At 36.6% G+C, this 16,823-nt stretch overlaps 1 protein-coding gene across 1 annotated transcript; it reads right to left on the reverse strand.

The window, feature by feature from the left end:
• Window positions 1–14,657: 14,657 nt before the first annotated feature.
• LOC137721418 (protein DETOXIFICATION 49-like) lies at window positions 14,658–16,823 on the reverse strand. Its single transcript, XM_068460509.1, has one exon. The coding sequence runs from the start codon at window positions 16,786–16,788 to the stop codon at window positions 15,112–15,114; it is 1,677 nt and encodes a 558-aa protein (XP_068316610.1). The 5' UTR covers window positions 16,789–16,823; the 3' UTR covers window positions 14,658–15,111.

Genomic DNA, 16,823 nt, shown 5'->3' on the forward strand with positions numbered 1-16,823 from the left:
TGCTCAATATTGGAGGCTAAAAGAACATGCCCCATAATACCTGTGTTGCAGGATGAGTCACCATGAGTAATATGAGTCAACAGAGTTTGACTTGGATCATCAAAGCTAGGCTCAGCTTCCTTGGCTGTCGATGTGGCAGTAGTAAGGAGGCACGACCTTTAGTTATTCCCGCAGTCCCACATTCTTTGGCACATAGTCGTTTCTTCAATTCTAGAAACCATTAAGGCATCCCATGCTTGATAAAACATGTATCTTCAGTATGACGGGTTTGACCGTAGAAAGTACACTTCAAATCATCTTCGTTTACTCGGGTACCAGGGTGAGAATTCAAAGACGGATTAGAAGAATTAGCTTGATGAAAGGATGCAGGTGGCCGAGACACTTTAGCCACCGATGGTGTCCCTTGGCTCTGACACCAAATAGAATTTTATGACTTAAATTTCAGTGTATCACATAATTGAAATATATACACATACAATCTTTATTCCATAAGGAAACAATAAAGGACACAAACATATATCCTTCCTAATAAAGGACTCCTAATAGTTACACAATCTCTACATTCCCTTTTAATATTTACTCACGTTTTACAGACAACACTTGACAAATTCTCTCCATATCACTCATTGATGAGTGCTTCGGCATATATGCCAATATCTGCTAACCTGTGCCCATCATGGTTTAATTTGACTGACACAACAAGCCCACCAATGTTCGACCAAATGTCTCAGTGAATGAACATATTTTTTTTTAGCACTCCGCTCTGTAGTCCTACCTACAAACTTGTATTTAACACTGAAATCCCTCAAAGTTCAAACTCTGAACTCGCCTCTGCTCATACGTACGTACATTCAATATAATAGTGTATTAATTCGGCAATGCATGCAGGTGTAGCGGATGCGTGGTGATATTAAACGGCAAGATTAACTAGCTAGCCAACTTGTTTGCATTGAGCTGGGCCAGCTTGTCAGCATTATTATTCTTCGTATATTGCTTCGACAATAAACCTTAAACATTAGCACACGCATGCATGCTTATGTACTATGTACTCGGTTATTGAATCATGACACATGTGAGAATTATATTTAAGAAGTGAGCAATCAACTAACTGATCATTGAAATTAAATAACTAAAAAATAGAAAATAATTTTCTAAAGAAAGAACCTCACCCACGTAGAGAAGTTACTGGGCCATTTTTATGAATTTATTATAAATAAAAAATTTATAGCATCAAGTTATTAAATTGTAGACCTTATAATATGCCACGTCAGCTATTTAACAAAATTTGAACGGAGTTTTTTTTTTTAACAAACGATATTATCTACACGAAGAGGGTGGAAGAGTGGCTAAGCCTCATACTGGATTAACAATAATGTGGTTTAAATATGTCTTTAGTGAGAATCGAACCTAAACTCTCATTTGTAAGTGAAGAAAAATAACACTAAACCGTAATATTAAGTGGTAAGAACGCATAAAAAAATGGTGAGTGAGTCAATGCATATATAGAAGACAAAACTAATGAGTTTAAAACATAAAAGACTTAAATTAAGATTTTGCAATACATATAGGACCGTTTGTGACAAATATCCTATATAATATAGATACGGGACAGAAATCTAGCTAGTGTTTTATCCCAACCAAACTCATATCACATATCACTAGTTTTTTTTATCCTGGACACAAAATTTTAAACTTCGTTGTGCAAAGTTTTTACAAAAATAAATAAAATAAAAAATTATTTTTTAAAACCTTTGCACGACGAAATCCAAATATATCAATATTTCGTCGCTTAAGCCTTATTTATTTATTTTTTATTTAATTTATATTTTATATTGTTAAACTAAATTATTTTTTTAATTTTTTGTTATATTTTTTTGCATGACGAATCATCATTTGGTCACCTAAACCCTATTTATTTTAATTTATTTATATTTTAAATTGTAAAATAAAATTATATTCTTTTTTATTATTTATAAAAATTATTTTTATAAATTTTGCGCTACGAACCTACATTTCGTCGCGCAAAATCCTTAAAGTTGGGTAGGTGCCAAAAATGGGATGTGGGAATTAAAAAAAAAAAAATTTAAGACTTTATGCGACCAATCATTCGTCACGCAAAACTTTGTGCGACCAACACATATCGTTGTGCAAAACCCTAAAAATTTTTACGGATACGGGAAATTCTTTTTAAGAGTTTGTGCAACCAATATTTCGTCATGCAAACTCGTATCTTTTGTCACGCAAAGTGATATGATTTTTACAACAAAAAAAACTCCTCCACAATTTTCTCAATGTCTTTCTCTATTCTTTTACCTCTCCTCTCTCTTTCCCTCTCTCCAATCTAACCCTCTCATACTCACTCCTCTCACTTAATCTCTCTTCTCTCTCTCTTCTCTATCTCTCGCTCTCACTCACTCTCTCATATCTCTCTCTCACTATCTCCTCTAACTCTCTCACAATCACTCATCTCTCATTCTCACTCACTCTCAATCTTACCAAAAGGTATTTTCTCCCCAAATTTTAAATTTCTTTTTCATTAATGTGTGCTTTGGAGTTAATTTTAGGTATGGTGTGGGGTTTGGGGTCGAGTATAAGGTGAGGAGTGGAGTTTGGGGTATGCCAATTTTAAGGGAGATTATGCTGATTTATGGTATTATGTTATGTTTTTTTTTGTTATTTGACCATGTTTAGTTTTTTCATAAGGAATCGTCGAGACTTTGACAGCGAAAGTTGAGGATTAGGACACTATTGGACCATATCCCCCGCCACTACCACCACAATAAACTTGTATTATGATTTTATTATTGTACTTTGTTAATTTATGTGTACATTTTAAATATATTATATATATTGGATAATTTAATCACTATTTTTCATATGTAATTCTAGGGGTGGGCAAATGGTCCAGGACCTGCGAAACAGGGTGGGTAGTCACGGTTCGGGGCAAATTTGATTTTTTCAGAAAAGAAATGGGGCGGGGCGGGGCAGTGGTATTTCTGGGGTTGGGCGAATCCAATTTTTTAAAGGCACAGGGTCCCGAAACGGCCTATTCGTAAAATGGAATGAGTGGATGAGATTTGCTTCCCGTATTGACCTAGCCTCATATCCCACTCAACTCATCTTTTTCCCTAATTTCCTATCTTTCCTCAACGACATAGCCCAAACCCAGACCATCATCGATTCACCACCATCGTCACCCAATCACCGCTGTCACGACCACAACTCAGTCCTCCCTCTCAAATCTTGATCGTCGATTCTCAGACTTAATGACTCTCCTCCCTCTCGATTTGCAGGCTCCATCTCGAATCTTGAGAGTTAAGCTTCCTCCTTCGGCTCATGTGAAGTCAACTCCGACCACCACCATTAGCTTCTCTAAACTCTGACACCACCTAATGGTTCTTGTTAAAGCCAAATCTTCAATCAAAAGGTATTCAATTTTAGGGATTTAGGAAGAGTAACTTTTAGGGATTTTGGGTTATTGATTTGCTACTAGTGTATGAATTTCAATATTTAGATGTTTTCCTATTCGTGAAGATGCAAAGAAAGTCTATCACTGGAAAATCTGTGTTTGTTTCTTTACATCTGATTCAATCCAAGTTTTTTAATTTTATTTTTATTGTGTTGGATAAAGGATTCATGTTGTGACCAAAAAATTATTTTTTCCATCTCATTCAGTTCAAGTTAATTTTTCCATTCACTTCTCCATTGGATAAAAGATTCATGTTCTCGCTCGGCAAGGAAATAATACACAGATACAGTAATTTGTTCTAAAGGACCCGTGAACCTGGCTCGATGGGCCCATTTAAAATAAGCCGAGTAAGGTCCGGTTCCAAATTCAGAAATTCCATTACCCATCCTAGCCTGCCTCGTTGCATATTTAAACGGGTGAGGTCTGGTTCATGTGAATTTGGCCCCTGCCCACCCCGTGTCCATCCCTATGTAATTCTATTTTGAATATATCAATTTAAATTAAAGTAATTAAAAAAAATAAAGTCATACAATTAAATCAAATTAAAAAGTAAAAATTCAAAAAATCTTGCGCTACCAAATATTTCGTCCAGCAAACAATTAATATAATTAAATTAAAATAAGAGAAATAATAAGGTAAATTACACAAAACTTGTCATATCCCAGTCTTGACTCCGCCGTAGCACGATATAGTCTGCTTTAGGCCTCGGCCACGCCCTCATGGTTTCGTTTCTGGGAACTCACGCGAGAACTTCCCAGTGGGTCACCCATCCTGGGATTGTTCTCGCCTGAACTTGCTTAACTTCGGAGTTCCAATTGAACCTGAAGCCAGTGAGTTTCCAAAAGGCCTATGGAGGTAGGCATGTACATATAAGGCACATCACCCCCTCTCAGTTGGTCGATGTGAGATGTTACAAAACTACCTCAACTATGAGTTGCATAATAGTTTCATACCTCATTTTTTTTAAACATTGCAATCTCATATTCCATCTTATAAATTTGTTGCAATGTCATACCTCCGTTAACTTTTCTATTAAATGATGACGTGGCATGAATAGTGTTACTCCCGCCCCTGCTTATAAGTGAAATTCTGTAATTCTCCCTAAAATTTTATAAAAATTATCACTTTAGTCCTTAATTCTTCACCCAATCAAGATCTGGAAATTTCGTTTTGACCCTATCCCTAAGCTGCCACGTGGCAGTACCCCAACTCACCTCTCTTTTCTCTTTTTGTCCCTTACTTTCCATGACCTTCCTTTTTTCTTCTTTCTTCTTCTTTCTTTTTCTTCTTTTTCTTTTGTTTTGTTTGCACTTTTTCTTGCCTCTCTCGAAGCCCTCTCGTCTCTCTTCCTCTCCTACACCGTGACAGTGCACATGCACCCATAGCTACACCTGCTCAGGGAGATCATCATCATCATCAAACATCATCTCTCTCTCTTTGCTCTCGTCGCCGTGAGGATGTAGGAACCGAACATCTCCGGCGAGTTTCATTGTTTTTCCAGTTGGGTAAGCTTTGATTCTTCCCTTTTATTCATGTTAGTCGTTGCCTGGGTGTGTTTTACTGAGTTGAGCTCGTTATTTCCAAGGTGTTTGAGTGAGATCGGCACGGGTGAAGGCACACCCATCTCCGGCGAGTTTCGTGGTTGCCAAAGGGTTTTCCGACCACCACAGGTCATTTTATGGCGAACCAAAGGTATAAAAATACTCCTCTCGTCTAGTGCTTCATTTTGGTACCTAGATCGGGGTCTCGTTTGCACGTTTGAAGTTGGCCGGAGCTGTGGAAGCTCCGGCGTCCTCCTCCGGTTCGCACCAGGCCTTTAGGCCGTTTCCCCCACACGGGCCTTAGGCCTGTTTTGGTTTTTAGCCCAAAACCCTAACCCTTTCCGTTTTTGTTTTTATTTTATTTTGTTAAGACCCAAAGGCCTTAGGGCCGTGTTAGCAAACCCAAAACCCTTTCTATTTAGGCCTTTGGGCCGTGCAGTTTAAAACCCTAACCCAGCCCACCTAAAACCTAAACCCATTTGTCCTAACCCAAACCCTAGGGCCCAAACCCGGATCCAATACCCAAACCCTAAACCGGGTTGACCCGGGTTGACTCTGACGGGTTGACCCTTCACCCGTTGACCGTTGACTGGGTCAACGGTCAGCGTTGACTTTTGACTTTGACCAGTCAACGGTCAACGTTGACTTTGACCTCGGGGTTAACTTTTTTGGGTTTTAATGCGGGACCCCTCCTAGGTTAATTTCGACGTTTTGAACCCATTTCCGATGTTCGTTTTCCCAAAGTCAATTGTTTGAGTAGAGTTTGACTGAAAGTACCGTTTGTGTGTTTAGGCGCGATTCATAGCAGTGTTTTCGTTATTCCTGTTGGGTACAGTTTGCACCAGCGGTGTACGGTGAGTGGACCCCTTCTTAAAATGCATGTTTTAATGGTAGAAATGCATACATAGAAAAGCATGATTTCACAATTATGTTTTATGAAACGCTTTGAGATAACATGCTTATTGAGGCTAGTTTGAATTATTACTATTTTTCCTATAACCTATGTTCTTATAGAATATCTGATGGATGACGATATGATATTTAGAACATGTTTAGAACACATCTTTATAGTATAGATGATGGATGACTTTATACTATGAAGTTGATTTTCAATATATGTATGTTAACTGGTTTTGTACTTACCTAGTGGTCCTTTCGGCTACGGGACGTAGGGATAGATCTGGTTCGTCTCGGGCGACGGTTTGGTGTTGGCATAGGGCCTGGAGTGTGTTTCCTCTAGCTATTTAGCACAGGGACGGGGAGCCGGCATGGAGCTTGAAATGTATTTTTCCTCTAACTGTCTGCTCAGAGACGGGAAGCCGGCATGGGGCCTGAAGAGTTATCGGACATTCACTAGTGTTTATTATTTATGCAAATTATGATTTGAGGCATTGCACAGCATGCTAGGTTTCGGAAAACCTACATTTATCATTATATTTGTGTTTTCATAAAACCTGGGGGTTAGTACGTTGATAACTGTTTTATTGTATTTTTATATATATATATATATATATATATATATATATCAACTTGGTCCACTCATGTTTGTTTTGCGCCCCCTTCAGGACCTATGAACGAAGAATACGATCTGAGCTACAAGGCATTCCCATACCAGTGACATTGTGTTATATTCGCTCCGTTTCGCCATCTATTGTAATAGCACTTCTCTATCTTAGTTTCTGCTTGTACTCTGTGATATACTTATGCTCTGGACGTGTTGTGTATTTACCTAATTTCAATACTTAGAAGTTGAACTTTTATTGTGTAACTAGCCCCTATTGCATATTTTAGCTTATTTCTCAGTTTTCGTTTAAATTAAATGGCTTTCGTCACCCTTCGGGTGTCGGCCAGCACGTGACCATCTCGAGGTCCCTAGGACCTCGGGGTCGGGGCGTGTCAAATAGGGTCTACTCAATTGTTAATTGAAATAAAATATTAATTAATTAATAATAAAATATTTGTTATTTATTTAACAATTAAAATTTTTTGAAGGATTTAACAATTAAAATTGATAAAAAATAAAAATAAAAAAAAATATGGGTCCTTCCATCCTAATCTCTCTCTTTCTCCCTCAAATTCTCCCTTATCTCCCATTGTTCACATCTTATTCTCTGTGTTCACAGAGAAGCCGAGCTTAGAACAGCCATCCACTAGACCACCACCACCATAACCATGTCACTCTCTTCTTTGCTCCCACAACGCTCAACTCCCCAGTTTTTCTAACCTCTCATCTTCTCTGTACAATAACACAGATGGGCGTCACCGCCACCTCAAGGTTTCCTGATGAAAATATGGCAATTCCTCGTCAAATTGGACAAGACTAGGACCACAAATCACTTCCCTTTCACCCTGAGGTTCAAATTAGAGCATGGGAGGCTCGAATTTGCCTCGATTTCGCGCGAAACCACAAACCCAGTTTTGGGCTTACAAGCTTAGGCCGTTCTCAGGCCATTATCCGGCCACGATTTTGCCTAAAAATGGTATATTTCTATTCCTTCTTCTGTGATCTTCATTTTGAGATAAAAATTTCATGTGTTTTGGTAGAGATTCGAGGTTGAACGTAGCAGAAATTTTTTGGCCTTCTTCCTGGTAGAATTCAGTGGTTGCAATAGTGCAACATGCAACCTAGACCTAGTGTACCTAATCACATGGACTATGCGGCGATAAAGCAACGGATGACGATAGTGCAATAGACGAACAGTGAGTCACTGCAGAAATCGCCGACCAGTGGGTGGCTGTTTTATTGGATCAGTTTCTCAGTGAACACAGAGAAAAAAGAAATGTGAGCGTTGCTTGAGAATAGAGAGTTTGAGGGAGAAAGAGAGAGATTGGGATGGGGACCACAAAATTATTTGTTTTTAATTAATTTTAATTGTTAAATAAATAACAATTATTTTATCGTTAATTAATTAATTTTTTATTTCAATTAGCAAATGAGTGGGCTTCGTTCATGCCACGTCAGCATTTAGCAAAAAAATTAACATAAAAGTTGACGGATGTATGACATTGCAACAAACTTATAAGATAAGGTATAACATTGCAATGTTTAAAACATGAGGTATGTGACTGTTATGTGACTCATAGTTAAGGTAGTTTTGTGTAATTTACCCGAAATAATAAAACAAAAAGTCAAAAACCTTGTGCGACAAAATATTTTGTCCCACAAAATATTAAATTAAATTAAAAAATTAAAAACCAAAAATCTTTGCGCGACGAAATATTTCGTTGCGCAAAGTACCTTCATGTGACGAAGATAAATTTCCACCGCGCAAACGCTATTTTTAGAAGGATTATATGAAGTTTTATCATCAACAACAATTTTGATACGATATAATGGAATTTGGGAGTGCATACTATACTAAAAAATAAAAAATAAAAAATAAAAAAACCACACACACAAACACACATAAAACAAATAGGTAGATGCCACATGCCAGAGTGGCAGCCCGCAACCAGTAAACTCTGTTTAACATTTCGGCAGGCATATATAATCGTTTGGTCAAATTTTATATTCTCTTACTATTATTTTTTTTTTCTTCAATTATACACTACTGAGAATATTCAGAATTCTCTGTAAAATATGTACACGTAATCACACTAAGATTCAGCCAGGAAGAAATAAGGCCATCTCCAACCGAAGGGTCCAGAGGGCCAGTGGGCTGAAAATAGCCCGAAAACCGTCTCCAACCGAGGGCTAGGCCAAAGAGCTTTGGAATTTGAGAAGGCCCCACGAAATCCCAAAGGGCCAAAGGGCTAGAGGGCTGACCACTTCCGGCCAGCCAACTAGCCCCGAGCTGGCCATTTTTTTTTTGCTTAAGTTGGATTTCCTGTCGATTATAACCGACAAGAATACATTTGTATTACTAATATAAATAATACAAATGTATTCCTGTCGGTTATAACCGACAGGAATTCTTTGAATATTTTTTTTAACAGTTTTATTATTATTTTTTATTTACAAAAATTTTCCTATAACTTCTATTTTTCATTTTTTTTAAATTTTATTTTTTTCCTATAACTTTTATTTTACAAATTTGTTTCATATTTTTTTTTAAATTTCATTTTTTTTCCTATAACTTCTATTTCACAAAATTTGCTTCATTTTATTTTAAATTCTATTTTTTTTCTACAACTTCTATTTCACAAAATTTGTTTCATATTTTTTTTTCTATAACTTCCTAAGCCATTATACAACATTAAATTAAATTAAGTAACATGAAACAACATTAAACAATATGAAAAAAATATTAATAACATTAACCAACATAAAAATTATACAACATAAAAAAAAAACATTTAACAACATGAAACTTAAACAACATTTAAGTTGTAGTTTTTAAATAATAAATTATGTTTGGCCTTATTGTCCTTTGACCCTCGGTTGGAGACAGTTTTTTGTGATAGGGCTAAAACGAGCCATTTGGCCTTTTGGCCCTTTGACCCTCGGTTGGAGATGGAGGCAAATATGGCCCTGTACTGTTCACTAAAATATTAATATCTTGGAGAATCTTGGAGGGTTAGAGGGCTAAAACGAGCCATCTGGCCAACCATTGGTTGGAGATGGCCTAACAATGCCAATTAGTTTTAGTTTTTTATTATATTCTTTTGACTCAAATATTGTATATTCTAGAGTTTTCTTTTCATGTATTCAACGCAGCAAAGAGTGTTGGCCTTAATTAAAAAGAAAACTAATGAAAAATGCGTGAAAATTTTAAGTTTTGACGATAAGAACAAAATAAAGGGTAAAATGAATAATACCAGAATTGACTTTTTAGTGTAAAAATGTGATTTTTCGTTAAAGTTAATAGTACCGGGAACTTTTCTTTAAAGTTCCCTTAATTAAATTGTTCGTAAAGAGGAGAGAGGGTCCTCGCTGGATCCTCTTTGTGGGATCCTCGCCAGATCCTCTTTATGAGAATATCAGGGATCCTTCAATCACATCCGTTCATCGTACATTGTGCGGCCAATTTTTCGTCAGGTACTGTTTATATTCAATTTTAAATAAAAAAATTTACAATGATTTTTGACCGCACAATTTACGATAAACGAATATGATTTAAGGATTCCTGGAATCCTCATAAAGAGAATTCAACAAGGATCCGACGAGGATCCTCATTCCGTAAAGAGAATGAGAAAAGGGAAGTTATACTTATCTAGTATAAGCCACATGCCCCATGCCCCATGCAAATATATTCCAAGGTTTAACAAACCATGCAGCTCATGCATGCAATCACTAATCTTAAATTATAGGACACTTGTTGCAGTGCACGCCTTTGTGGAGCTGCACAGTCCATTAAATTCCGTTCCATTGTCTTTCATTAAGTTGTTACATGAGGACAAAGTTTTGTGCCATGCAATCACTCCTTACGCCGTGGGCATTGCCCTTCTCCTTCGTGCCTTTTAAGAGGCGCCCGAGTTCAAAACTCTTTTCTGCATTTAAGTCCTAATCATCTTTAATAATTTAGATAATCATGTAAAATATTTATCTTTTGTCAGAAAAAAAAATTTAATAAAATAAAAATCACATCTGTCCTTAGTTTGCACTTCATGATTACTTATAGGTTATCTATTTCCGTAGAATAAAAGATAAGTCTTTCATGAGTAAGGATAGAGAGAAAACATACATATACCACATTGGTGTACCATTTCATAGTCCAATATGCATGCCCACTCTCTTAGGAGAGATATAGAGATTACACGAGCAATGTCAAGGGAGAAATTAATCATTCTACAATAGAAACGATCATAGTCTTTTAATTTTCTGTTGTATATTCATTTTCAATATGCATGGAGGTAATATACAGGGATTTACATAGGACTACAATAGGACTACAAAAACTAATAATAAAAGTAATTTCCTAAAACCACACAACCAGACATTAAGACCTAGCAATGGTGAAAATTTTGAATGTGACGTGAACACGGACCCGGTAGATTAAGAGTCATAACACATGTGGTTGAAATTTTTTTTTTCTCTCTCTAGTATCTAACCACTTGTATTATGATATTTAATGTATCAGGCCGTGTTCTCAACACATTAAAAAATATCTCTTTGCAATAAGGCTGACCGATGTAGACTTGACGAATCTTGAAATGAGTACAAATGTCACAATATCAATCAAGAGAAGATTTTGTCGTATATGAAAATATCACGTATCGTTGATCAAGTAGGTATATAGGTACAAGTAGGTATACATAATACCAATTCTAATGCAGAATAAAGAAATTAAAACAATGTAAACCATCATAGTGCACAGCCTACAGCTGCTGTCTTATGTATTTGGTTGCATCTTCCAAGCACACAATTTATTTGCATAGGGATCTCTCTTATTCATTTGACCAACCCTGTAGGCACTAAAATATTTGGAAGACTAAATTAGCTTCAAGAATTAATTCAACACTCGGGTCAACTACGTATTTCCAGCAGTTTAATTTGTTCTTGTTTTATTTAAATTTCCAGAAGTAAAGGGTACTCCAGCAATTCAAATTTCTAAGTGAAAATTTGTTTTAAGCACGGAATTACTAAATGTATATCTAGTAAGCTAAGTAGCTTGTTACGTACATGCCGGCATGGTACTTCGAATCGAAATGGCATTTCATCTGCAACTAGGGCAAGAAATATTCGTCATCTAATTATTTGGTGCGTGCATCCTAATTCCTTCATTATAAATATATATTATATTATTTAATATGTGTATAACGATTGAAGATATTTTAAAGAAATCAAAGTCATAATTATACGCGTTCCCAACCAATCTAAATTTCTTTGTTTAATAATTCTTTATCATAAATTTTGACCTTTCCTTACAACATCTCATGAGTTTCATTCTGATGTTGATCTGTTGCAGCAAAATATATACTTACTAATAATAATAATAAAAATAAAAATAAAGCAATGTTAAAAGTGAATAGCAAATTTATCTCAACAAAAAATAAAATAAATAAATAAAAAATAAGTCAATGGCAAATAACAGAAACCAAAAAGCCATTATTTTGTAAACCAATGTAAGGTCAAACTTAGTTGTCGTTATTTGCTCATCTCCATATTGAATAACTTGTTATGTTATGGGCTCAACAAATAGAATAACTTGAAGGTACCAACATAAATTTAAGAAAAAAGAATCCAAAATCTATTAAAAAAATAAAAAAATTGCAAGCTGTGCGGGGATTGGGGGTAATTAATTTAAAAAACATTAACCTTTGCTTGTTGCTCATTCCTTGCATGTGACAATGTAATCATGGACAAATTAACCTAATTAATGTGAGGATGTGAGAACAAAATCTCACATTGGTGATGGATTAAATCATTCGAGGGCTTTTAAAGAGTTGAGCTACTCCCATATGCCAATTCTTTTTATGTTGGAATCCTAACTTTTTTCATGGTATCAGAATAAGTTGATTCACATGTGAAGTGTCATCCAATTTGTGTTGTTTATGCGTTAAACTTAAAATTCACCACACATGAGAGGGCGTGTGAGAATGTGAGAACAAAGTTCCACATCGGTGAGGGACCAAACTATATAAGGACTTATAAAGAATTTAACTACTTCTCATATTGTCAATTGTTTTTTATGATAGAACTCAACTTTCTTCGATTAAGGTATAAGAAATAATGGCATATGATTCCCTGTAGTTCTTAAATCCAATTTCTGTAATACTCTGTTAAGTGATTATTTGTAACAAAAAAGGGCAACAGAGAGCGGTTGGAAAAGGAATATTAGGTCATGTCAGACTCAGTGTCTTGAAACAAACTCGGAGATGTGTGTGATTTAGGGAGTAGGATTCTCTCCTTTTTTCTTTTTTTTTTTTCCCTCCCCTTCCCTCCCCTCCTATTTGAACGATCACTGTTAAGCCACCTCAATATCTTATATTAATTTTTTATAACAAGAGAAAGAAAAAATAAAAGAATGTGAGAGGAGAGGATGGAAAGACAAAATAAAACAATGTGAGAGGAGAGGATGGAAGGGGATGAAAAGAGAAGGGAGAGAGAATCCTAGTCTGTAATTTAGGGATCAATTTGGCAAGTTGAGATGCAAGTTGTATGTTTTTATGTGGTTAAGGATATGTCTCTACATTTAGTCCCTTTATTTATTTATTTTATTTTTTAATATATCACTAAGTCAACAGGATCAGTAAGATGCTCAAGACCAGTTCTTGCATTTGCAGCCGACTGACTAGTAATTTTCAGTCCGGCCATATCAGTTGACCCTTTGAAATTTCTACTCCCAGATACATTTGCTAAGCCTAAGATCATAACAAATTTGCAGCACTTCCAGTAAAGGTTGAGATCGATAATCTGAATCAGAGTAACTCACCCCTTTTGTTATTTACTTTTTAACATAATTATTAGAATTGTTATTTTGGTTAGGTAACCTCAAAGGTACATACATAACATGGATCTTAGGAACAATAGTTAAACAGCCAGCATCGTACCACAGATTAGTTGAAATGGTTATTAGCAGACTCTATAAGGTGCTGTAACAACTGAAATCTCTATATTAAAGAGTTAAATTATTAAAAAAAAAAAAAAAAAAAATCAAGAGATGCTATAAAAGGCTCTCTATTATAGTAAAATGAACAATTACTCTTTAAATTTAGAGAGCATAATTCACTTGTTAAATATTAAAAAAATATATAAAACTATAGCATTGACATCTATTTGTTAAAGCTAAAATGTTTCTAACTTCTCAATTATGTTTACAGCTTCTTGGCATGAAACTTTTGGTACTTCCATACTGTCATCCTCATGTTTCTTATTTAGGAAATGGAAAGGGATCCTCTTCGGATCCCTTCCTCCTAATCCATCAAATCAGAGAATCTGTGTCATTGAAAATTGATCAAACGACTGAAGTTATTATAACTTTTAAAATAAGCCCTTGTTTGTAGCCGTTGGATCAAATTTCAATGGCACGGATTCCCTGATTTGGGGAATTAGGAGGAAGGGACCTTAGGAAATATCATTAATTAAGGATAAATAATTAAATAAATAATATTTTTAACTACACCTCTATTAAGTAATAACATCCCTAAAGTTATAAAAATATCTTGGTTCCAACTTTATGACTTTATAGAGGTTTTATTATAAAATATTCAAAGGTTGCTAAAATAGATAGTGTTGTTGGACATGAATATCAAACTAAGTAGCTAAAATATTTTTTTTGCCACTGTTCATTTGCTAGTTTAACAAAAATTTAAAGTTTCTCTTAAAGAGATGCTCATCAATTGAAACTAGAGAATTTTATTTTGTTGTCAGGACGACTTTTTTGTGTTAATAATAATTGCCCATACTTTTAATGGTGCAAATAGGTAGAACTGCATAAAACTATTTAAAACCCCCTTTCTTCCAATTAAGACTTTTGTTAATGCACAAAATTATATTGACTTTAGAATGACATAAAGTGTTAAGGTTGTAACTTTTGCGAGATTGTTCAAATCACCTAGTGAATGTCATATATAAAGAGATAAAGATAGGAAAACAAACATAAGATCCTAAATTGAGCTACGTCCACGTGGGATTCTAGGAGTTTTATTATAACGTTAACATTTGTCACGTTGTGATTGGTCCATTAATTGGAGACAAACTCTTGTACACGAATCTTTCATTTGAAGGTATGAAGTTGACAGATGCTTGATAGTTTCGAAATTAATGAAGTATGGTACAAACAACTTTCATGCAATAGAGATACACATCGCAAGCTAACACACTATAATACATGAAAGCATAAAGAATTGTTCTATGTAGGGTTTGTAGCTTGTAATGTATAAAGCTTATGTTTCGATAAAATAAAGGAAAATTTGGATCTCTACTAGAATAAATCTTCTTTGAATTTCTTTTGTATCCGATTACAAAATACAGAAGAGGGTGGGATTTTTGTTCCTAACCCAGCAATTTTGCTACTTCCTATGAAATTCAGCATTAGTTGAATTTCAGTGGAAGTGTACCAAAAGAAACACTTCTGGAGATAGAAAGTCCTCATGTCAATAGAAATATCCTCCCAAAAAAAGAACAATCTAAACTCCTCCATCTACATGCATCCACTACTATACAGCTTAATTAGGTGACAAAAATGTAAAAATAAAAGGGGATTAAACTAAGCTAACCTAAACATGTGAGCTATAATTATCGTTTTTATTATTATTATCGTAATCTAACTCACCTAATAAACATAAACAATCTTCCTTGATTTCAGCTTTGCTTGGCTTGTCCTCCTCAACATCTTCGCTGTCACCAACTGCCACCTCAGCAGCATCAGCCCCGGTCAGCTCTTTGGCTTTCCGAGCTTCAAACTCCCAATCTGTACGACCCAAAACCACCAACATGGTCAGAGCGCAGCTGCCCTCCGCCGCCAAGAGGCCGAGCCACAGCCCCTGAAAATCAAACCCAAGAAAGAATCCCAACCCCACGGCCACCGGCATTCCGACAAGATAAAAGCACCCCAAGTTTATGTTTGCTCCGACTTTCGGCCTTGCAGTGCCTCTCAGAACTCCGCACCCCGTCGTCTGAGGGCAGTTTCCGAGCTCGCAGAGCCCGATTATCGGCAATACCATCGATGTTAGCGCTATAATGTCTTTGTCTTGTGTGAACATGCTTGCCCAAATGTTCCTCACCGTTGTTGCAAACACCAGAGCTGAAAGGCCTAGCATAAAGCTGCAGCAGAGCCCTACAATGGCTGCAAGTTTCGCTTTTTTCGGGTTGTTCGCCCCGATTTCGTTGCCGACTCTCGTGGACACACTGAAGCTTAAGGAAGAAGGAAATATGTAGATTAAAGCGGTAGTTTGAATTAGAACGCCCATCGAAGCAACGGTGGCTCTCGGATTTATTAACAACCCACAGAGCAAGATCATGATCTCATACCACCACCATTCTAAACACACAGAAATGCAGCTGGGCACCGCTAAATTTAGAAGAGTCCTCCATTCTCTGAAACAATCCATTGAAATCCCTCCCCAGGTTTTCTTGTGGACCCCAGAGACGATGATGTATACAATCACGGAAGCTACGAGGTTGAAGTTAGACCAAACCCCACTAAGAGCAACACCTTTGATTCCCAAATCGAGGTGGGAAACGAGTAAATAGTTGATGGGAATGTGGAGGATGATTGCGAGGGTTGCGCACAATGTGAGAGGCAGAGTGATGGATTGACTTCTGAGGTAAATTCTCAGAGGGTGGAGAAAAGATTGAGCGAGAAGATCAGGGAGAGAACAGAGGAGGTACAACTGAGCTTCGGCGGCGATGGCTTCGTCCTGGCCGCAGATGAGGAGGATTTTCTTCATGTTCAGCCAGAGAAGAGAAATGGGTAAGGATGTAAATAGTAGGAGGAGGACCGTCCTCTGCAAAGAGAGGCCGAGTAGAGTGTTTTTTTTGGCGCCAAAAGCTTGGCCGCAGAGAGGTTCCATTCCCATGGCGAGTCCGGAGAGGATAGAGTAACCGGTGATGTTGGCGAAGCCCACGGCGAGGGAACCGCCCGCTAAGGCGAGCTCGCCGAGGCCGCCGAGGAAGAGCATGGAGATCATTGACCTTGAGTAAAGCAATAAGCCGGTGAGTATCATTGGGAAAGCTATGGCAGCTATGGAATTCGCTTCTTTTAAAGCCAAAGAAAAATGGGATCTTTTGTGGGGTTTGAACTGTGATTTATGTACTTGTTCTGGTTGGGGTGTTATGGTTTTGGATATCAATGGAGAAGTTAGGGTTTTGGGTTCCTTTGAGTCGTTGATGGAGACAAGGTAATGGTGGTCTGTATTGCCATTGCAGCAGAGAGGAGATGTCACTTTGCACATTGTAAGTTACTTTGTAGAGAGAGAGAGAGAGTTGA

This window comes from Pyrus communis, chromosome 16 (genome assembly GCF_963583255.1).
Source record: "Pyrus communis chromosome 16, drPyrComm1.1, whole genome shotgun sequence".
Lineage (NCBI taxonomy): Eukaryota > Viridiplantae > Streptophyta > Magnoliopsida > Rosales > Rosaceae > Pyrus > Pyrus communis.

What these genes read in the sequence shown, in the direction of transcription:
- LOC137721418 (XM_068460509.1), bottom strand. Translation starts at nt 16,788, where the DNA reads ATGTGCAAAGTGACATCTCCTCTCTGCTGCAATGGCAATACAGACCAC.